The sequence below is a fragment of the Carassius carassius genome, chromosome 41, assembly GCF_963082965.1.
Source record: "Carassius carassius chromosome 41, fCarCar2.1, whole genome shotgun sequence".
In the NCBI taxonomy this organism is placed as follows: Eukaryota; Metazoa; Chordata; class Actinopteri; order Cypriniformes; family Cyprinidae; genus Carassius; species Carassius carassius.
Window position 1 is genome coordinate 8494017 of NC_081795.1, and position 24816 is coordinate 8518832.

At 36.5% G+C, this 24816-nt stretch overlaps 1 protein-coding gene across 2 annotated transcripts in view; it reads right to left on the bottom strand.

Annotated features, from left to right (window-relative positions):
- Nucleotides 1-242: 242 nt before the first annotated feature.
- Nucleotides 243-24816, bottom strand: part of LOC132123561 (serine/threonine-protein kinase NLK-like) — a 66017-nt gene continuing 41443 nt past the window's right edge. The window contains exons 4-12 of one of the 2 annotated variants that reach the window (XR_009426536.1): nt 22669-22775; nt 22043-22128; nt 19943-20152; nt 17943-18044; nt 6464-6550; nt 5740-5938; nt 4619-4712; nt 3010-3218; nt 243-2924 (exon numbers count right to left, since the gene is read on the bottom strand). Coding sequence is in view for 1 of the 2 variants with exons in the window: in XM_059534261.1 (XP_059390244.1) it covers nt 3164-3218; nt 4619-4712; nt 5740-5938; nt 6464-6550; nt 17943-18044; nt 19943-20152; nt 22043-22128; nt 22669-22775 (940 nt within the window). In the remaining variant the exon portion in view is untranslated. Of the gene's footprint in view, nt 3219-4618; nt 4713-5739; nt 5939-6463; nt 6551-17942; nt 18045-19942; nt 20153-22042; nt 22129-22668; nt 22776-24816 lie in introns of both variants that reach the window. The other variant, XM_059534261.1, reaches the window with a different exon arrangement.

Genomic DNA, 24816 nt, shown 5'->3' on the forward strand with positions numbered 1-24816 from the left:
CTTTCTATTTCCATTCTATGAGACATCCTTGTTAACATAAGCACATAACCATCAATTTTTTAGAAACCAATATAATCAAATTTCGTTTTTAACCCTGAAAAAGAGAAACGAACCACCTTTCCAAATGCTATCATTTGAAGTTCACTATTTGCCACTCAATTTAACTTGGTCATCAAATTTCCCCCCAATGGAAAATGCATTAGTGTGAAGTTGTAAGCAAAATAAAGACAGAAACAACACACTTTTTAAAATGTCAACATTTAATGAGCTTCACCACTGTACTTCAAATCTACACTCTGAAAAGAGACCAGTGATTTTTCAAAACACACAAAACATCCACAGAGTCCTTCCGGTCCCTAAGAATCACCCCCTCTGCTTTCAGGGCATTGAATGTGAATGTTATATTATAGTCATATATGTCGTAAAATGTTTTCAAATACCATTAACTCGGAGTATAAACTTCAAACTTCCTTATAAAAACTTAACAGCAAGTGCAGTACCTTCCCTGTTTGGCCCGATCAAGCTTGTGTGTTAGTCTCTTCTCACAGGCTCTGTTTGAATCCGCATGTTGTCTTCGGTTCGCCCGCTTCTTACGTTCTAACATTGCCATGGATTTTGTATGTTTATCTCATCCGATGGCTCATCCGGTGAAGGATACCATGTTAATCGTCGTGGGTATGCTGTGTGATCTAACAGTCAAAGAACACTGGGGTGAGAACATGGTACTTTGTACAAGGATATGATGATGGGAACCACCTCAAACCAATCGCAATTTTAATGACTTGATTTCTTTATACAGGATTTGATAGGAATATAAAAGTCGGAAGGGACATTCAAGTTTTAAATCTCCACATAAAAATAAAAGCGTGGAGGTAAACAACCAAGTCATTGAGCTCGAGAGGTAGAGACCAACAATGTGAATCCATTATATACATATACACAAACAGTTCAGTGTTTCTTTAAAGGAAATTAATAATAATAATAGTAATAATAATTAAAAAGGGCTCTACTTCAATACTCGTATCCCCAGCTCTGCAGCACACAAGACACAATTAACATAATTGGTTATGTGTTTTTTGTTTGTTTTTGTACTTATACTGATTTGGATTATTTCTTTGTCTACACTTTCTAGTGCAGGGGAAAATAAAACGAAGAAGAAAAGAGAGAACAAAAATATGTACATTTATATTTATATAAGTCTAAAAAATAAAATACAATTTCACAGCCCTAAAAAATGTGCAGGCTAATTCAACTTCTATACAGCAGTATTACATTATTATTATTGTTTTTTTTGGCGATTTTTTTTATAGGGTTTTATTTTTCGTAGATGTTTCATTTCTATTGAAACCTACCTGCTACTCATTTATTTACATACCAAAGTCAGTGGATCATGGGAAAGCATGCCATAGCACATTGAGGAAGAAATAAAAAATAATTCTCAAAAAATATATTAAATATTTTCCATTTGTTTTCTTTTAGTCCGAGACAGAAAGCATTATGGGAAATTTAAGCATGGTACAGAGAGTGAAAACTACTCCCGATTTCTTTCCAGACCAACAATACAGGCCATTTCCCAGGCACCCTTTTCAGATCCTTCATCGCCATCGGGCTCTGGAGGAGGGCTAAAGTAGACGACACTGGACTGACATCTACAGGATCCCTAGCATGATGCCACAGTCAGTTTTAAACATGCACGGGGTCCATACATGCACTCGCAATGGCGTCACTTGTCTTCACAGACAAAGTTTTGTAACATACCAGTGCAATTATGGAATGGTTTGATAGACAAACAGTTCAACCTATTATTCATTTATTTGCTAATTTGTATAAATTTTTTAGGCTTTAATTGGGTTTGCATGCTATTATAGATACTCCATCAGGAAGAGCAGGGTTCAAAGGTCATCTGAAAACAAACCTCCCCATGTCATTTGGCTACATGCTAGTTGGGTTTTCAGTCTCAGTAAAAGACAAGCACCTGCGAGATTGCTGGACACGCTCACTTCAAATAAACCCTTTTGGTACAAGCATTTTGCCTCGGGCCAATTTTGCATGCTTTGGATCCTTTTGAGCCATTGTGCCATTTAATCACCCACCCAAAGCACTAAATACTGACACAACACACCCAGATTCAGGAGTACTAAAAGAAGCCTATGAATCAGTATCTGTGCCAAGTGCTGCGCTAAGGAATACGCATTTTTTTACTGACGAAGTTGAATATGAGACTGTAAGCGAAATTGGAACAAAGATAATTCGATAGAGAAACAAAGAAAAATTGCAGATGACAGCCAAAATGAAAAAGTCATAAAAATCACACCTCCGTCGAAGGCCAAAAAAAGCAATGAGCAGCTCACTCTAGATGAATGAGTGGTCACAGTTGTTAAGATGCGGTCACATTAGTGATATGACGATTTTTACATTTTTCTGTTGTCAATAGCGTAGATGTATTAAGCACACAAAATGCACAGATTCCTGAAACAAACGGATTTTGCTCTCAAAATTTGGAGTAGCGGTTAATGTGACCGCACCTTTCACGAGGGCCGTAACCTTAATTCACAAGGCCCGGGACATATTTATATGGATGGGCCTTATGAACAGGCTACTCATGAGGACAAAGTTTTTTCGCCCCTTGACGGTGACCCTGGTTCTAGCATGCCGTGAATGAAAGATGGAACTTGCCTTTCCATACTGCATGAAGCACTGCACTTCCTGTTTCCATGAATAAATAAAGCATGATTACTCGCAAACATAATCATGATGAGATTTCCTTCAGGGATACTGCACAGATTCTGCCGCCCTGCTGTTCAAAATACATTCAAGTCCACAGGGGTCAACTTCGTCTGCCGAAAGTACAGGTTCGTACCCTTCACAAACCTTTAGTTTACTACTACAGAGCAGTGGGTATGTACGAACGGACCCCCGTGACCCTGCCCACCTGTCCCGCTTGAACTCATCAGTAGTGGTTGCTTCTATAAAACTCCATTTAGTAAGTATTACAGTACGCACACACACACATGAGCGACATGGCTAGTCCTAGACTCCAGTGAAATGCTACGCAGGTTTTGGGGATGTCTGGGGGTCAGTAGTCCGGGGAGCGAGGGGTGGGCGCTGGACGGGCTGCAGGAGGGATGTCCACCACCACTGTTATCAATGCCGCCATCCTCAGCTACTCCCAAACTAGAGGAGAAGGAGGCATCTCAGAGGGCTGAGCTACTGTTGAGCTGTGGATAGAAATAAAGAAAGAAAGGGGATTGTTATGTCTTGCTTTAAGATTAAGAGGATGTCTCCATCTAGTGTTGAAACACTGAGAAATAAGTTTTAAAAAAAAGCTCTAGATTTGTTAGAACACAAAAAGTTACAGTAGGTGTAAGCAATAACTGTTAGAAACTATATGAAACACCGTTTTATGCAAAAGGTGTGCCCTAATATTAAACAATGGCATGTTGCTTTCTACCCAAAGCACTTTAAAAACATGGCTCCCCTTCAAAAACATGAAATTCACGCTCACTGGCTTTGATTCGGCATGTATGTTAACAGATGAGAATGTGGACGTAAAGGTGAATCTCACAAAATGTCAACAGCCATGTCTGGCTCTAATTTCATTTCAAAATATTTTATTAATAATATTAATAAAAAAAGTATGTTGATTATGAAAAATCATTTGTTGCAATAAAGAAAACTAAGCTTATTTTTTTAGGACCAATACATTTTTGCATTACAATATTTTCAAATGGATCACATGTAAACCAATACCAAAATTGTCAGTAGCTTTTGTAATGTGAAAAATCGCATTCTGACTTCTGAAATGTAAAATCTACATGTTTTAAATAAAAATTAAATAACATATGTGACCCAGAAAACGCTGAAAGCTGAATAAATAAGCTTTACATTAATGTACTGTATGGTTTATTAGGATCTGACAATATTTGGCCGAGATACAACTATTTAACTGTAATCTGAGGGTGCAAAAAAATCTAAATATTGAGAAAATTGCCTTTGAGGTTGTCCAAATAAATTCTTAGCAATGCATATTACTAATCAACGATTGGGTTTTTATATATTTACAGTAGGAAATTTACAAAATATCTTCACGGAACATGATCTTTACTTAATATACTAATGATTTTTGTCATAAAAGAAAAGTCGATAATTTTGACCCATACAGTATTTTTTTGGCTATTGCTAAAAATATACCCCAGCGGCTTAAGACTGGTTTTGTAGTCCAGGGTCACATATTATAAAAACAAAACAAAAAAAGAAGTAGATATGTAAATAACAACTATATGTATACATACAAGCTGTCATACCTTTCCTGATTTAAATTTATGTAAATTATGCTGACTTATTCTATATATATATATATATATATATATATATATATATATATATATATATATATTCACCCTTGTTTTGTGAATATATATATATATATATATTCACAATACAGTGATAAGAAATTTTTGGGATGAAAAAATATCACAGTCCGAACATTTTAAAGATCCTAAATACAGGACTGATTTCTTTATGCAATTTGTTTTTTTTGGTGCACATTATAACCTGGACACTTGATCATGAGATCACTCATAAGCAGCAGATTATGTAAAGTGGAGGGTGGCCTCACCTGATAAAGCTTTTGAAGGCAGCTGATTGGGGGTTGATACAGAGCGGTACCCGGTTCCCCTTCTGCTGCTCCAGGATGAACTGATGAATGATCTCTGTGTGGGGAAGAAAATAGAAGAGATGATGAGAAATAAGGAATAATTTATAGTTTACAATTCTAAATAACAGTTTCGAAGTTGCATGCTATCATGGTTAAAAGAAGAGTTCACAAAACAATTCAAACACTTCTGCTGTATTCCTGTTAAAATATGACATTAGGGTGAGTAAATGACAGCTAGACAGCAAGCCATACCTCAGTAGTTCACACAATTTTGTCATCATTCCTTGTAACAAAAAAAAAAAAATACACCTCACAGATTTTTATCTAGATTTAGATCTAGAATTTTGTATTTTTAGGGACAAATCTAAATTATGAATAAAAAAAAAATCTATTCTAGCAGTAACCTTACAGGTCAAAGAGGATTTTACAGGCAGACAATACTATCTGTAATATCTTCTAAAGCTCTTAACTCTTTATTTTAGCATACAAGCGATTAAGCTTAAAACTAGCTCGGCCAATGTGGAAACTCCTCATGTGTCGTTCCAAGAGGGGTTCCCCCCGCATCCAAACACGGCTGCCTACCCTAAAGCGCTTTAAGTCTCCAGGCGGTCGGCTCCATCCACACTGACTAATCCTCCAGTGGAAACACGTTGCACACAGGATGGAGGAAGAGGAGGGAGGGTGAAGGGCAGAGTTATTTTGAGCCGACAGCACAGTAAGCCTGCTTTTAGCGACAGGCTCTCACTAATACCCGCTGACAGTGGAAGGCAAGCACAGTTCCAGGGCCCCCGAATGAAGGGTGAAAACAAGGGACAAAAACAACAGGAGCAGAGGGGATCTGAAGCTGGAGACGCCTAGCAAGACTTCTGACTAACACGCGGTGACATGACGGGCACATGCTCTCAAATAGATTCAATTCACTTAAGACCTTTAGCTCCTAAACACGCTGTCTATAGACCAAGGGTGGATCAGGACAAAAGGTTAAATGAATAGACCAACAATGCTTGTCTCACGTGTTGTATAATATGTACAGCAATCAGCACAAGCTGTAATACAACTGAATTGATTATAAGCGCGGTCACCTTTGACCTGCCGAACTGACGTCAGGTTTTTCTCAAAGCCGTCATCAAACTTGGGGTTCGTGACAGGCTCAAAGTCACTGGTGTAGACGCGGCCGGAGGAAGTGGTGTAGCAGCATTTGCACATGCAGGTGTGGTACCGCAGACGCCCCTCGTCCAGATATGGGTGTGCCAGTGCATCTTTTGCAGAGATCCGCTTCGACTGTATTGGAAAACAGATTTGTTTGAAATGAATGCTCAATGCAACAAAATGATCTATTTTACAGTTTTATATAGGTAAATTTATTTTTAAATGAAAAAAGTGTATATATATATATATATATATATTTCATATATTTTAATTATTAACATAATATATATTTTCATTTTAGCAATTTATAAATTTATAGTAAATTTTTAAATTTAAAAATGAACTGAACATGAGTATAATTCTTAGAAATAGATTCAATTATATAATATATATTTTTATTTTAATAATAAATAATCATTATAATGTATTTATAATGTACATATTAAAATAAATATATAATATAATAAAATAGAAATATATCTTTTTTATTTAGTTTCATTACAACCTTGTCAAGTAAACAAAAGTGTGTTTTAAAATATGAATTAATATGGTCTACTGTATATTGATGAATTGTAGCATGTAGTTTGGTTTGTAATGTTCCACTACTTTAGATTGTGATGTTACAGTTTATGTGAATAAAGTATCAAGAACACTTACTGGGTCAAAGACCAGCATCCTGCAGAGGAGGTGAACGGCCTCATGGGTTGCTTGACTGGACAGGGTGTACAGGACAGGAAGCGAGGGCTGCAGGAAATAGCATGATCAGTATAGTCTCCAAGTATCTGATCCCTTTTACCAACCAACATATTCAAAGATTGGCAGAAACAAACTAGTATGTAATCAGTGTTTCAATTTTTGGAAAGACCACAAGTAAAAATGTAAAAAACCTAAATTGATCAATCATGTGACTAAAGAAATGTGGAAACACTGTATAAAGTGTGGGAATGAACATGATTTAGAAACATGACCAGCTCTGAACATTTTCATCCTGTTTCGAAAAGCAGTCAAAACATACAAACAGCTTCCTATAAGCACGTCATGTGATCCCGAGCGGTTGTTCAGCTGCACGTAACAGTCTCAGGAATGTAAGACATTCCTCTCAGTAGCACTAGCACATGTTCCTTGCTCCAATAGCCGCACACTTATCTGAGGATGTAGGACAGTGAAGACAATGTGCTGGGATATTTTTAAATGCGTCTAATTATCCCCCCTCCCATGCCAAGCCCCCAGCCGGCTCGCCAAAGAGTTGATTGAAAAAGCCCACTGGTAATTGCATGCTTTCCCTGGTTAGGTTCTTTGAGCCGAGAACAGATGTGAACAATGTCTGGTGATTCACCATTTAAAAAGGGATGACATATTGTCAGGGCTGACTGTGCAGCTGATGGAGGTGAAGGTGTCAGGCGAGAGATGGAGGAAGAGGATGGGAAAGGACCGAAAGCTCTCAGACATAACTAGAGCCAAACGGAAACGAGGTGTTGTATTACTTAAAGTGATCAGACCTTCAGTGAAGGAAGAATCTGAGTCATATCTAGGGACCAAAATAGCATAAAGACTCAAAAGTGGCAATATCCCATAAATTGCATAGCAACATGCTAAAAATCACTCTGAACACCTTAGCGTGTGCATAGCAACGTCATGGCTACTACCCAAAACACCCTAAAGAGACAAATATATTTATTTACAAAATAAGGGAAATAAAAACACAAATTCACTGGCAAATGATAAGATAATTTTAATAATATCCAAAGAAAAATATGTGCACACACTACTTTAGGCAGGTGCTCGATCAAATAAAGTACTTCACTATGAACAAAAATCGGCACATTGTCACTGCTTGCTCCCAAAAATAAATTTATTAAAATAAAATATTAAAATTACATGTATTTAATTTTAATAATACACTTTAAACATAATACATTTAATACAAATAAAATATAAAACTAATAAATACTGTAATATAATAAAAATAAATATGAGTAATTAAAAACATTAAGTTTCACACTTAATTTCACACTATCGTTCAAAAATTTGGAATCAGTAAGTTTTTTTTATTTCTTTTTTTTTGAAGATGCTCAAAATAACATATTATTGTAAATTATAATAAAAATATTGAAATTAAAAATTAAATAACTGAATAATACCTAATTACATTTAAATAATAAAAATATTTTTCTTATAAATGCCTTTTTGTTTAAATGTATTTTAAAATGTAATTTATTACTGTGATGGCAAAGCTACGTTTTTTAAGAGACATACAGTTTAAGAAATCATTCTAATATGCTGACTCGCTGCTCAAGAAACATTTCATATTATTATCAATGTTAAAAACTGTTGTACTGCTTAATATTTTGCATAACATGTCTGAGTTTTTACAAGAATTTTACAAAAACACAACAACTCATCAGAACGTACCCCAGGCAGGATTAAAAAAAATAAAACTAAAAAAGACTGTAATCATGTATTAATTTATATCCTTCTTACATTCCATAACTTCACACATCTAAATATTCTTTCTTAAGTAGACAAAGAGACAAATTGTCTGCATAAATACTCAATACACACAATACAGGACATAGAGGAATTAGAGACAAAGTAAATTGAGAAACATATCGAGTCAGCTGCTTAAATATATCAATTTAAAAGTCTTTACTGTCATTTTTAAATAAATTAAAGCATCGTTGATGCAGTATTAACTGCAGTATTAGTACATATATTTACATTTATATATATATAAACTTACTGACCTAAGAAGCTCACTCTAGAAAAAGATCTAAAAAGATCCACACAAAAAAATTGCTTATAAGAGCTACAGATACAGGAATTGGACTAGATTGTGTCGTATGATTCTAATACTAAAAACAACTCGCTCCCTACTTGTGTTGGAGTATGTGAATCTGAAAGATTATCAAATGATAGGCGTTTGAATCCAGTGGGTCAGATTCTGTGTGGGCTGAGCCGAAACTATGCCTGTGCGATTATGAGTCAAGAAGCGTGCAGAGTGCAGTGATGCACCAACGGTGTGGGTTGCGTGAGTGTATGTGTTTAAGGAACTGTAGTGGGCAAGTTGTTGGCGAGTAGTTGATAGTAGTGTCCAGTGTGTGGATGATCACGCCCTCTGGGGTGGTGTGATCGTGAGCTGTAGCATTAGCCAGTATTAGTTATGGATTAGAGAGGAATGTGGCTTCAGACAGTTAAGGGAGAGAGAGGGCCTGTCCCTGTCCCATGATTCAAAGCTCAATTAGACAAATGATGTGTCAGGAGGGTTGACACATGACATTATCAGCCCAGGCATGCTGGCAGCTCATGTTCCTCGCATTTCTGAGAGCAGGAGTACTGGACTAAGCAAATTTGCTACCTTAAATCCTGGACATGACCCAGACTGGTCACACTTTTAAACCTTACCCAAGGATGTCACAAGAATTTGATGCAGTATAAGTGGATTGAGTCTTGTACATAACCTGACGTATGAGTTTTACACCTGGTATTACACATCAAGTTTCAGGGGACCAGTTATATGCCTCATCACACTGAAAGTGGAAATGCTACGTAATGAGACATAATTAATACTAGTGCTTACCTTTTCTTTTCTTCTTTATCATATTTGTAAAAAAAAAAAAAAAAAAAAAACCTGGCTACGCGTTCTGTACTAGACTAACTGAGACTCGTCATGGCACATGTATACTGTTGTTGTTCTCTTGTAGGTCTGATTGCTTCTATTGTTCTCATTTGTAAGTCGCTTTGGAGATTAAATGTAAATGTTATTTTACTAAATAGTTACTGAACTTTAAGGTAAAACCAGCTTTGATTTTCCTCTTCCTAACTGGCGACACAAGCCCAGGCTGCAGCTAAAGGCTGAAGGTTGAGAAACAAGTCCCAGCTTCCTGTGAAGCAGAGCCCACGTGACGTTCGTCCGCCCCAATGGCCCAACAAAACCCCCAGCAACACTCAGCAACAGGTGCAGGTGGCAGCTTTCCCTACCCGGCTCAGCGTTCCTCCTTTAACCTCCCCCCGCTTGCTGCGGCTATGTGGTCCAGGCCATCTCTCCCCACCATCACAAACAAGCCATTGATCATCCTGGCAGCAAAACAACACAAAGCCCTTCAGGCCCACAAGAGCAGGGAGAGCACACCTGCCGCACCTGGGAGAGGGCCAAGCGAGGACAGACAGGTGGATAGGACTTTTTAACTGTTTACCTTTGTTTACCTTTGCAGTTAACACGCTAATAAAAAGAGCAGGGTGCATTTCCTACGGAACCGAGAGGGGGAGGGAGCGCTGATAAAGGAGCAGGCCATTAAACGAGCGAATGCTGACAGAGACAACAGTGATTCCAGAGGATGCTGAGCTGTAGAGCAACCAACAGACTTCCTTCTGTATACTCTGAAGAATCTGAACAGTGTGTGTGTGTGTGTATGTGTTATAGATATTAGGTCCTATTCACTAAAGCCAAGTATACAGCACAGGACTGAAGCTTGCCGCTCTGTGCACATTTAACACTATCATGTTTTTGTTGCACACTGTACTTTAATCACAGACAACATTCTCACACAAAGCAACGGATCAGATTATTCTTGATAACATGTGAACCGTCTACACTGAAGTAAAGTTTGATTCACATAACACGGGAAACTGTAAACCACACTAAACCCTTTTTTTCCATACACATTCATAATCTAACAAACATTCTGTGTATGCATATCATTAAGTTTGGGGGCAGTATTTTTTTTTTTTTAATAAATTAATGTTTTTATTCATCAAGGAGACATAATATTGTTCAGTGACAGAAAAGACATTTAGAATTTTACAAAAGATGTCAATTTCAAATCATATCTGCTCTTTTGAAATTTCATTTGACAATAAGACATGTTTTCTGAGCAACGAATCAGCATATTCGAATGATTTCTGCTCACGTGACACTGAAGACTGGAGCAATGACTGCTGACAATTCAGGCGTCATCACAGAAATAAATTATATTTAAACTGAAGAATGATTTATTTCGAAAGTGACTAAGACAAAGAATATTGGTCTATTTGTCTTACTTCACCTGGAAGTACATAATTGCGTAATTACGTAAATGCTGCCTGTATACACTGTTTGTGCTTTGTTTTTCACCTCAGCAACTGTAACCATCTTGTTTCCACATTCACTGCTTTCTGTTTGCATGTTAATGCACAGTTCTGCTAACGCACAATTTCAAACCATTTGTGGACTTCCTTCCATGCCTGCATCTGTAATGGTAAGAAAGTGCAGAAAGTCCTTATATGGGGATGCTTAGGGGTGTATATGCTAAACACTACTGCAGGCACACTGTCCCTCATTTACAATAACACCGATTCATCAACAACCCTTGCATGAGATCCTATTCTGTGCACATACTACGAGTAAAAACACAAAAATGCTAAAATATTTTCGAATGAGACTCATTGTTAAAAATGTAAAAGATTGGATGACAAATAATTTTCTCCAATTAAATTCAGATAAGACAGAGATATTAATTATTGGACCAAAAAACACCACACAGAATCTTGTAGATTACAATCTGCAACTAGACGGATGTACTGTTACTTCCTCTACAGTCAGAAATCTGGGTGTTATATTAGACAGCAATTTGTCTTTTGAAAATCATATTTCCAATGTTACAAAAACTGCATTCTTCCATCTTAGAAACATTGCCAAGCTACGAAACATGTTATCTGTTTCTGATGCAGAAAAGCTAGTTCATGCATTCATGACCTCTAGACTGGACTATTGTAATGCACTTCTAGGTGGTTGTCCTGCTTCGTCAATAAACAAGCTACAGGTAGTCCAAAATGCAGCAGCTAGAGTCCTTACCAGGTCAAGAAAATATGATCATATTACCCCAATTTTACAGTCTCTGCACTGGCTACCTATTAAGTTCCGTATCTGTTACAAATTATCATTACTTACCTATAAGGCCCTAAATGGTTTAGCTCCTGCGTACCTAACTAGCCTTCTACCACGCTACAACCCATCACGCACCCTAAGGTCACAAAACGCTGGACTTTTGGTAGTTCCTAGGATAGCAAAGTCCACTAAAGGAGGTAGAGCTTTTTCACATTTGGCTCCCAAACTCTGGAATAGCCTTCCTGATAATGTTCGGGGTTCAGACACACTCTCTCTGTTTAAATCTAGATTAAAAACGCATCTCTTTCGCCAAGCATTCGAATAATGTATCTCTTAAATTGTGAGTGTAGTTGCATCTGCATTTTTATTCTTTAGCTTGGGTTAAACTAATTTTACTTTGTTGGATCAGCAGCTATGCTAATGATGTCTCTATCTTGTTTCTATGTTTTGCCACGGGATTTACATCCCGTGGTAACTAGGATTTACACAAGCTCCAGTCTGGATCCAGAACACCTGAGAAGAGATGATGCTGACCCTCAGAGGACCCCAGATGATCCTAACCTTGAATCAACAAACAGAACTAACAATTATTGCTACATGTGTGACTGCATCATATAATTACTATTAATTAATAATATTGATAGTTCATCATCTAGCTGACTACGTCTTGTATTATTATTATTATTTTTAATTTTCTGTAAAGTTGCTTTGTAACGATTTGTATTGTAAAAAGCGCTATACAAATAAACTTGAATTGAATTGAATTGAATTGTGTGGAAAGCAGAGAGGAAAAAGAGAAAGAAGACAATAACAAAGAGAAGGGTAGTGTTTTTAAAGCAGAGTGGCTCTCTGAGATAAAATATCATTCCTCCACCGTTCAGGCTGTGTTAAAGCACATTTGTTTCCGGTTTCACTTTAATGGTAGCACTTAGCGCTGGTTTTGCGAGCGGGAATGGAGACGGTGCTGAACTCCATATCCAATAGAGATATCCGATTAGAGCCGATATGGTGAGGAAGACGTTCCCTAAAGCCTCTGAAGGATCTCATTTCAAAACAGCCCAAATCAGATCTTCTCTATTTATAGCAAAAAAACTAAAACAAAAACAAAAACGGGACAGGGCGTAAAAAGTGTCTGAGGCCTCCCACATTGATGCCAACATCAAGATGAACACATTAATGACGGGTCTTTTAAAATGTAAATTAGGAGCTGTGAAAACATCACCTTGTCAAAACAATGTCAGCAAGAGAGCTGAGCTTCAGATGCTTTGACAGAAGAGGAACAATACAGCCGTGGCGACTCTCTGATGAGGTCGAGGACACATAGTGTGTGCAATATTATATAAAGCGCAATATTATGTTAACATTTTGAAAAATGACATATTATAAATAAGGGTACTAGAATGAAGAATATGTATATTCTTAAAGAGTATTTTTGCCACTCAAAGATAACTTACTCTGCCAATGCCAATACATGAAGAATGTATCTTGATAATGTGCTTCATACTGTATGAAAATTGGGAGTGGGGGGTCCTTGTTTGACAATGTAAAGTTGAAAAAAAGTTCATTATAGTTCATTGAAACTGAAACTAAAACAACCATAAAAAAACATTTCCTTTACTTGAAACAAAATAAAATATTTTAAATAGTGATTTCAGCTAGTTACCAAGGCACATTTCTCATTTGAATTTAGTTTAACTTGATGTACTAAAATAACTAAAACTGAAATAAAATGAATAAAACTATACATATTTCACTAAAATTAAAATGAAACAGAATATACATTTTCTGATTCTGAACTGATTTAAAATACAAATAAAAATACAAATTAAATGTAATTATATATTTGTTAATAAAGTGTTAAGAACATTAATATCAATATGAATAATAATATTACAATGCTTAAAATATTTTTTTTTCTACTATTGTGTTTTCAAACTATTTAAAGTGTGTAAAGTAAAATCAATGAAGAAAAGTGCACGTACTGTATGATTAAACATATACATGGCTAATTTATTCTTAATAAATGAGCATTTTTAAATATACAATTTTGTTTAAATATAAACTGGACAAAAAAGACAGTTCAACTAAAAAGCAAATATTAATATACAATATTATTTGTCTATACAATATTTGTCTCGTCTTGTCCTAATGATGCTAGCATACTTTTATTAGACTATGTATAGTTAAATAAGTGACAAATTACATACTTATGTTTCTTTTTTGTAGTGTACTTTACATCTAATGTCCCGTCGTGTTAGTTTATCACACAGGAAATAGCCAATGATTCATCAGCTGAATAGCATGAATGTGCAAAAAAAAAAAACCCTGTGCCTGCCTCAATAACGAACACTGGTTATTACGTGATGCTGTCGCACCAAGAAAGGAAAATAAAACATCCACCATTTAGCAGGTGCCACAGAGTTCCGTTTGTGGCAGATATCAGGCTACGCAGCCCCTGGTGACGTAGGATGGGCCACATCTGCTCCAGCTCTGCACTCGGTCAGCATGCAAGACCCCCTAAAGCCAATAAACAGCACCCCCTCTCCCAGTGGCGGACTGGGACAGTAAATCAGGCCGGGAATTTGACTCCACCCCAGGCCACCCCGTTGGCCAGTCCGCCCCTGCCCTCTCCTCATTCTTCCTCTTTACTGTAAGCCACCAAGCACTGGGGTCATCACTTTCTGACCTGAGTGTGTGTGCGTGTGTGTCCTGTCGGAACGCATGTACATGGAAATCTGATCTGATCATGTTGCCTCTCTGCTAAGGCAGAAAAATCATCATGGACCCGAGCATACATCTGTTTCCAAGAGCTCCCTGCTGGCTTTTACATACACAGCAGACAGGTGGTGGAACCACCTTACGACCAGGATATGTGAGCAGAGCTCCACTCCACTCACTCTGCCTACAACCAACAAGTTTTAATGTGCAGAGGAGGCACTAGCATAATCGATTAGAAGTATCAGTTCTGTCCAAGGTGTTTCTCCTACCCAGGTTTGCAGTCAATGTGTGTTTGTATTGTGTTGTCTTTACCCAACTACACACAAAAGCAAACATACAGCATGACCTGTGCAGTTTAATTTATATAAACGTAACTTCAATAAGCAGTTTCTTTTAATGAATCAGTCAAAAAGAAAAAAAAAAGAGAACAGTTTTAATGGGAAGAGGTGATAATTGTATCATTAATAATTGCATAACAATTAGATCCAATATTATTAATAATACAATTAAGAATTAAAAAATGATGATAATATTATTATACTTTAATAATAATAATAAATAAAAAATTATTATCAGTAGTAGTATTTTTATTATTATTATTATTACAGATGATTCTATAATAAAATATTTTAAAATATATTAAATAATAAAAGTATGAAAAAAATATTATTTTCAATAATAATTATACAATTTTTAAGTTAACTAATTGGGTCAAGTTTGGTTTCATGTGGACTTGATGCAGAAGTCTACATCTAATCTTAAATTGAATTACTTGTTGCTAAGGAGGAACAACGTATATATTAACGGGATCTTGTTTATTTCTTGGATTTCTAATAGGAAGAGGTCCTTGATTAACCAATGTGGTCTTTCTGTTAGAGCTGATTGACAAAGCACTCTTGCTGGTTTAGCTAGTTAAGAAGCCTGGTAAGGACACAAACACACTAGCATCACAAACTACGCTGAACTTTTAAATAGAGCAGATACACAACAACCTCTCACTTTCTGTCTCTCTGTCTATATGACAGTTAGGGTAGGGTCTCTTTATATCCTCCCACTCCAGCTTAGGCTAAAAGCTTCCTCTCTTTCTAGTAATGGTAAGAGTCTTGCAAAATTAATTGAAGTAATGAGGTCCCCTGTGGAGGCAGCCAATTTGATCTTAAAAGTGAGACCTCTATTTAGATCTCACAAGTCCTGCTCTCTATCGGACAAACCTCGTCTCGTTCTTCCTCCCGTCTATCCACTCAGGCAAATCCTGAGTGACTGTCTCTATCTTGAGCACGGGCATTAAAGCATACCACATCTCCCACCACTGTTGTTGAGAACTACGCTACGAAATGCCTCTTGAAATCGCTCTGCCAGACTCTCTGGAGACTCTCCTCTCTCTGCAATCTTTTTCACTCAAAAGCCTTCTTGATAAGCTCTTCACCTTCACAAAAGTGGAGGTGGAGGTCTGGTGTGCCATATTCACCAGTCATTAAAACTTCAGCAGAGTTTGCCATCTGAACAGACAACATGTTTTTCTATTCAAAAACGAACAATATTTATTTTCAGTAAAACTATATGAAATTAAGTATATGATTAATGATTTTTAAGATATTAACATTTAAACAATAAAAAATAAATAACATTTAATACAGACGTATGTTACATAGCCCAAGTTATTTATACTTTACATCATAAATAGTAAAAAAAAAATATATATATTTGCAAAAGATTTTCATTCTTAATCATCATCATAAAATATAATCATTTATAATAATAAAAATAGTAGTAAATAAAAACAACAGATGATAACTAGCTTATAAAAAAGTTATCAGATAAATTAGCTATTATAATATTTGTATTTATTATACAAAAAATAATAGATGATAAATAGGTAATAAGTTATCAGATAAATAATATTTTATTATAATATTTGGATTTATTATACAAAATAATAGTAAATATTATTGCTACCACACAAATAATAATAAATTATATCAAAAATAAAATATTTTATTATATTTTTACTCAATATACATTATTAAAAATAATAATAATAATATAATTAAAGTGACATTCAGCCAAGTATGGTGACCCATACTCAGAATTCGTGCTTTGCATTTAACCCATTCAGAGTTCACACACACACAGCAGTGAACACACACCATGAACACACACACCGTGAACACACACACACCGTGAACACACTCACACCGTGAACACACACTCAGAGCAGTGGGCAGACATTTATGCTGCAGCGCCCGGGGAGCAGTTGGGGGTTCAGTGCCTTGCTCAAGGGCACCTCAGTTTTGGTATTAACCGGTCTGAGACTCGAACCCACAACCTTAGGGTTAGGAGTGAAACTCTCTAACCACTAGGCCACGACTTCCCTTCCCTTAATTATATATAATATAATACATATAATAATAACAACAGTAAATAAAATAATAGATGATAAATAGGTAATAAGTTACCAGATAAATAATATCTTATTGTATGTATTATATAATTATATTATAACAAAATAATAGTAAATATTACCAGACAAATAATAATAATAATTAAAAAAAATCATATTTATACTCATTATACAATAAAAACAACAAAAACAACAACTATTATTATTATTAACAATAGACAAGTTATACATCAATTACCTAAAACAAAACACTGACTCAGACACATGATCAGACCCTTGAAGAATGGTGTCATCACAATACCCCTCAGACCCATCAGAAACCCCAGTTCTATCAGTCTCCAAAACCTGCTACATGTAATGGGAAGCTCAGCTGATCTACGTGATTAAAACATCCTGCTCCAGGGCCAGTTGACCACACACAAATGTCAGTATGAGTGTGTGTGGGTAGTTGGCTGGGATTAAGGCTGGCGAATGTTGATTGGAGAAACAAGTGGCTCTTCACATATAGGCCTAAATGGTAAAGACTTTCTCTAGCCTAGCAGGTGCATGTCTGTATGCATGTGTGCAAAGGAGGCGGGCTTCTTGGTGAGTCGCCAGGCATCAGGTCGATGCAAAGCAAGAAGCAAAGGTCCACAGTCCTTGCGCTGCAGTTCCTGTTCTCTGCAGGGTATCGCCTTCTCAGCGTAGCTGTCCAGGGCCACAGAGCCAACACCCAGCACCAAATCACACATGCACACTCACAAACATGCACATATTCTCACTCGCACACTGAAAACAGCTTTCTATATACTGAAAACCGGGAGCTTTCATAACTAGACTTTCATAAATTCATAAGGGCACATTTAAGGCATACAGCAGAAGATCAAATCGGAACTGTGCGACTCGTGAGTCACTATTAATAGAAAGAAATTGCAAAAAGAATGACTTTTTGAAAAAGTTTTCCCATTGGCTGGACGACCAGATAAGCCCCGCCCTAGTACCTCTGCATTTTAAACTGGAGATAAAAGAAAGTATTTTTAGACTTAAAAATTATATTTTCCATATTATTATTTCACTAGTTTCATAATTATGTTGTTCACTAATGAGTCATTGTCTTTCGTGATGTCGCTTCGAACACCATGTGCCTAGTTTTTGGGACTGGATTTCAGACTCACCTGTTTATGTGGTCCTCTCAGGATGTGAGCTCTGGCCCCCTCACACGCCGTCCTCATGGCCTCCAGAGACGGAGTCCCCAGCAAATCTGTGATCAAGTCCAGCTAGTATATAACAAGAAAAGGAAGAGCAGATGAGTGATGTAAAAAACATGTATAAAACAAGCACTTTATGCATATATTCCCCTGAAATCCAGGAATTCTTTTTTTAGCCACTGTAGTAAATGTTTATATTTTCTTAATTTATTTTGCTTTTCAGGAATACCACATATTTAGGGATGCGACACATATGCTAAACAATACATTTAATAATAATAACAACACTTAATATAACAATTATTTTTTGCAATTTACTTTGGTTCTAAACAGACAACATTATTATGCCATCATTAAACAGTTGGGTCTCAGACATAAACTTGTGTAAATAAATAACCATAAACAGAAAGTTCTGATTTAAAACACAAACATAACTGAATTTAATAAAAGACTTGGAGAAGGACAAAGGGAAAAATAAGAAACTAGATAAATGTTCATTTTCTGTACATTAACAAACTGGAGCAGAACCATATTCAGGTAAATCAAATTCTTTACTGGAGAGAATTTTATGAGTCTTAAAGGGGATGTTGATGTGCTGTCGGTGCACATTCAGGGCTGTGTGGACACACACACACACACACACACACTGAGGAACAGCCTGTCCCAGAGCCTCTGACACACTGCAGGGCCAGTATTATTAAAACATATGGCTCATATTCTTCTGTGTGAAATACATAAAACTAAAACTAAAAAGTTCATCTGTAAAGGTACTTCACAAAGAATTTCTCACTTGCAGCATACTTGATGTTTATGAGATTCTGAACAAAATAATAGAAGAGGCCTCTGTGCAAGAGTGAAAGCTAGAGACAAGCTGTCTGAGCTGCAAACACACAACCATGGAGGACAGAGGGCTTCTGGGTCACGGCCACACTGGGGCTTCAGTTCAACAGAGCCTTGCCCCGCTCACTCATTAGCACAGCTGTACAACATCTGCCAAAAATACTGTATGTTAAGGTCACATGTTTAGCATCAGTGTCCAAGACTTTCTGATTTCACTAAGAATGTCACAAAGCTGTTTATCTATAAAAGCACTACTAATTTAACTTTTCTTGAATTATTAAATATCAAACCATTCTATTAAATTATAGAATTAAAAAAAAAAAATTCTTTTAAGAAAACCAAAATTCCAAACAATACCAGACTAAGTAATGTTTCCAAAGTGAATGTCAAGTGAATGAAAAATTAAATATAAATATTTAACACCATACATGTATAGAAAATACTTTTTACTTGTCATGAAAGCTGTATTCTTAATTAAAAATATATACATTTACTACTATATATTTTATATAATAATTTTAGTGGCATAATGTAACTATTTCACCACAGACTTCTGGAAAGAAATGCTATAAAGCACATTAAGTAGTGAATTTTGAGGTAAAAGCTGTCAGAATGTAAACAAGAAAATCTCTTTGAAAAGATTAGCAACTTTAACAGCTTATTCATTTGCTTGAGTCACATAATTTATGTCAGACAAAAAAGTCAGGCTTCAGTTCTTGCATTTTAATCCATGCAATATGCTGCAGTTCCTAGGGAAGTTAATTGGTTAGAAAGACTTTTGTTTTTGGTGAGTGTTAATTGTGGACCCAGATAAAGAAGGGTCTACTAAACACATATCAGAGGCCAAAGGATCCACAATCTGCAATGATCCACAAATACCAGAAAGTGAGCAGTTAGATGTTTCCCTTAAAACAGACTGTGAGTTTAGGAAAAGATATACCTTATGAATATCAAATACATAACGTCCTGGATGTTCACATGTTCTACCCCTACAACAAAAATCTGAAGGTTCTGACTGGCTGATAACAATGTTGTTCCAAGTACAATAACTAATGTTGATACAGGAACATGTTTTACTTGATGATTTGTGTGAAAAGGCAGTGCTGAACACGATCGTAGGTGAATACCTGTTGGATGGGACTCTGAGCCTGGAAGAGGATGCGTCGGCCAAGCAACTCGGCAAAGATGCAGCCCACAGACCAGATGTCGATGGCGTTGGAATAGTGCCTGCTCCCCATCAGGATCTCTGGCGCTCTGTAGTACTGCGTCACCACCTCCTGGGTCATGTGACGCGACTCGTCCAGCTCCTCCACTCTTGCCAGGCCAAAGTCACAAATCTGTGCAGAATTTAGGATTATTTACACACTTGATAGGATGATGAGTAAAGTCTGATGTGTGCATTTAATGACAGGCATGGAGAAGATCTTGAAAAACATATTTTTTTTAAATAAAAGCAATAAAACCAAAATTACATGGAGAGGCTCATTCACCTTTTAGATAAAACAAATAAACAGTAAAAGCGCTATAAACACAAGTCCCAATTTCCAATCATCTTGAGCTGCTTGAGTACTCCTGGGAAATAAATAAATGAGAAAAATATCTCTGCCTCTTCTCTTCACCCACTCTTTGAAATAAGGCACAAAAGGGCTTATCATGCAGTACTAACAATTTACCTAAGTAGCTCCACCCAGTTTTTCCCAGAAGCCTAATTGTATGCATTCCCACAAGATGAATTCAAATCCGGCAAGCAACACTTAAACATGCACTTTATTGAAACAATTTCTTGTGTCTTCTCAGAGTACACACTCATAATAGTAAACATGCTATGGATATAAAATTAATTAAATTGGAACCTAAATCAGACTTGAGCACATTTGATTTCAGGACATGGCCATAAGATAAGGTCTCGCATATAATAGCTAAATGAGAGAACTATTCTTCTTTTTCGGAAATGGGGATTAAGGGCTAAATGAAGCAGTGCATGCTGAATGATTCGCTCTCTGTGGTCCAATAGCACAATCTATTCCCGTTCTCCCCTCAAGCACATTTCTCATGCTGCTGGGTGAAGTCACAATGCACATACACAGAGAATTTCTCTTTTTCTTTCTGTATCTCCCATATCAACCTTGCTTTCACTTTTGCAGCTGGGCTCTCTCTATGGGATCCAAAATGAAGATTTATGTCAGGAACTGAGCAGATGAATCAATCCCAAAGGGGCCCTGACCCCCTGGAGCCAGAGATTGTGTGTTAGTGTGTGTATGCTGGCGCTGTAGACCTGGCCTGGCCAGATAGATATAAAGCGTCCTTGCTCTTTGGAAAAAAGGAATTATAAAGACAGAATTCAAGGCCCAAAGGCTAGAGTATATAATGGTAAAATAGCAGGAGGGCACAGAGACAAAAGAAACCAGCACAATAAAGCTCAAATAGGCAAAATCTCACATATATGTACCGGCATATATATATATATATATATATATATATATATATATATATATAGATAGATAGATAGATAGATAGATAGATAGATAGATAGATAGATAGATAGATAGATAAGAGTTCTTTTAATTTCTTATACTTATCACTAGCTGTTACATCTAAATTACACATTTTAAAATTATATAATAAAAAATACCTGTGTGTGTTTGAGAGACCAAAATTGTCACTTTGAGCCAATTATTCAGTCACCTGACTGTTTAGTATCACACAGTGTTATTTTCATTAACTGAAATAAAAAATTAGGATTTAAAATAACATATCAATATTAATGAAAAACTACAACTGTAGAAGAAAAGCTGAAGCACTAAAATTACTTTTAATCACCTTATGCTTGCATAGAATACATTTATTTGATAAAGATACAGTAAAACATTAATGATGAAAACATCTGCTAAAACAGTTATAAACAGTTTAAAACAGTTTCTGTTTTAAATATTAAATTTAAAATATAATTTATTTCTGTTTTTAATTTTTTTTTTTTTTGTGGAAAGTGGAAACCTTATATAAACCACACACACGCATGCACGCACGCACGCACGCACACGCGCACACACACACACACACACACACACACACATACACATATATATATACATACACACACACATACAAAATAATTATACTTAAGAGTCCAACTACAGGGTCAATTTCTAAAAAAAAAACACAAAAGCACCAGATAGCACATTTTAAAATCGCCGACACATCAAAAATTTGACTAGTATTTCACTAACCTTAAGCACACAGTTACTGTTGACCAACAGGTTACCAGGTTTAATGTCTCTGTGCAAAATGCCAGCTGAATGTAGATACTTCATTCCTGAGGACACAACATATACATCTGTCATTAAAGACATTTTGTGGACACAAACTGTATTGATATGAAGCAGACTGCGCTGTTATGCTGTACAGATCTCTTGCTTGGATTGATATGTATCTAGTTGACATATAAACAGATGGTGCCATTTTTTCTCTAAGATATAATAAAGCTTTGTGTCACTTTAAAACATTGAAGTTATATGTCTTATAGGGACCAGTTAACCTTATTTCTAATGAACCAGATGAAACATGTCACTTGTCCTACAGTAAACAAAATATCAAAGAGGCGACTGTTTCTTGTTTTTCCCATTCATATTCTTACACTATGAGTGGTCCATCTCTTCATTCTCACTTTCTCTGGTGTGAAAATGATAGTAAGGAACATGAAGTAGAGAGGTGTGTGTGAATGTCTGTGCAGTTCTGTACCCATGAGATTTGATGAAGAAAGACTCAGCGTGGAGAATGTCTGTGTCTGAACTCTGGAGGTGAAGCTTAAAAAACAAAAAATAAATAAAGGGCTTAGTGTGTGTGTGTATCTCACCTCGGAGGATCTGGTAGAGAAAGACTTTGACGTGGTCAGAGCTCAGAGGCTGTGGAGACACGATGATCTTATGGAGGTCACTCTGCATCAACTCCGTCACCACATAACTGCGGTAAGAGTTATGTCAAGGGAAACAAGCATGCCAAAAATAACAGCAGGAAGCTCACACATACAGTAGTGCTCCAAATGATGGCCAGTATTAGCACTCATCTAAAACAAGAGCCAGTGGAGAGGGAAGTCACAGGGAAGTGAGGAGGACTAGTATTTGTCTAAAGCGCCACTCCTAAACTGGAGCACAAAGTCAACAGTCACACATTATTACATTTTTTTTTTTTCACAGATTTTAAAATGTGGTGATGGACTGTTCATTTAACTCCCACCCCAAATTTTGTCTTGAGTAAAGTTGTTTAATAGACTTAAGTTACAGGTTTGTGTTGTGACCAGAAATGTAAAAAAGCGCTTTCCAAAACAATAACAAGGTAAAAAACTATTGTAAAACTTAGTTTTAAGTTTAGCATGAAACCGGTTGTATATCTGTCTCAAATTGCACTGAGAAGATTGAATAATTGCACTGAAGATAAATTTTAGTGAGTTGTTTCTTTTTCTAGATGGTTTGTGATTCATTTGAATCATCTTTTAATCTTCTTTAGGCAATACGTATTTATTGCTTTTTTTAATTAAAGAAGTATTCGATTAAATAAAACTACATATTACTTTATTTTAACAAGTCAATAAGCGTTTAATAGCAGCAAAAGCATTGTTTGTTGTTAATTTTAACACAGTATCATTAACTGTTATTGCACACCTGCAAAGAAAAGAACGTGGCATTACATTCTGCTTTCGATGAAAAGCCCTGGCAGAGCAGTTTTGGGATGTATCACAAGAAACATCAGGGTGTGATGATGTGGCCATTACACGGTGATGAATGAAGATGTTGAGACCAATTACAACAGCCACTGAGTGAGCTGAATCCAAAAGGGAACATAATCCAATCAAAACAACTACTATTACTACAATTCCCTTCATTACATCGTGACCGTCAGGTCTCAATGAAAGGCTCCGTTTTCACGTGTAATTGATACAATTCCCAGAATATAAAACACACACCTATGAGCTGCTCTTTGCCGTACAGTCCAGCTTATAAACATAAACCAGAGCACTGTCACTTCTGAGTCTCTTGGTCTGACCTTTATGTCGAGAAGATTATTGTATTGAATAATCTTCACCTGGAGACGAACATTATGACTCATTCATGCGCTAAAGAACAAACAAGGAGGAGTTATCTGCTTCAGCGTGACTAGTCTGTCAAAACAAACACCAACTTCAGCAATCAACACGTTGCATGTCAGTAAATACAAGAGATGGAGAAAGCGTAGGAGGACTTCCTGGCAAAGACAAATCGCCTGTGATCTTCTTTTTATTAACACACAAAGATGAGCCGTTTTCTGCCACTCGGTGCAGTCGAGGATTCGCGCTCGCTGGCAGGGAGTCACCCACACGAGGCTACACAAGGTTTGACAGATGCAGATCTGTAGTTCAAAAAAAGCTCAACCAGTCATCGACACTGCGGCCGAGTCAGCAGAGGCAACCCTCTCGTATGTGTGTGTGTGTGTGTGTGTGATAACTACAGCTGAGCATGCAGGACTGCTTGCAGATTGACTCTCTGCTGGGACAAGCTCATCCTCTACCCACCCCTCGGTTTTCCCTCAAGTTTCTCAGCAACAAGAGTGTCACAAATATTTTAATGCCATTTTTCACAGTGTCACTGCAAATTGACATGGCTTCTCTTCGCAGCCTCGGAAGCACCTCTCTTCTGCTTTTTGTGTCTCTTAGGCAGGTTTTTAAAAAAAAGCTTTCTCAACATATTTAGTGTTTTAAAACGTATAACCCTAAGTTTTAAACCTGCAAGCAATTCATCTCCTTCAATTATATCTCGCAACATAACTGGGAAAAACAGAAAGTTAACTTAAATTAGGGATGGGCGATATATCACATGCAATTGTCATGCACATTTCGTCAGTAAATCTGGTTCTGTGATTACTGCTAAATCGCCATCAACTGCTTTCAAATGGAGCTGAATTTAATAGACAGAGCCGTAGATCACTGACAAGCTACGCAATATCGCGTTCATTATCGCAGATGAATTGC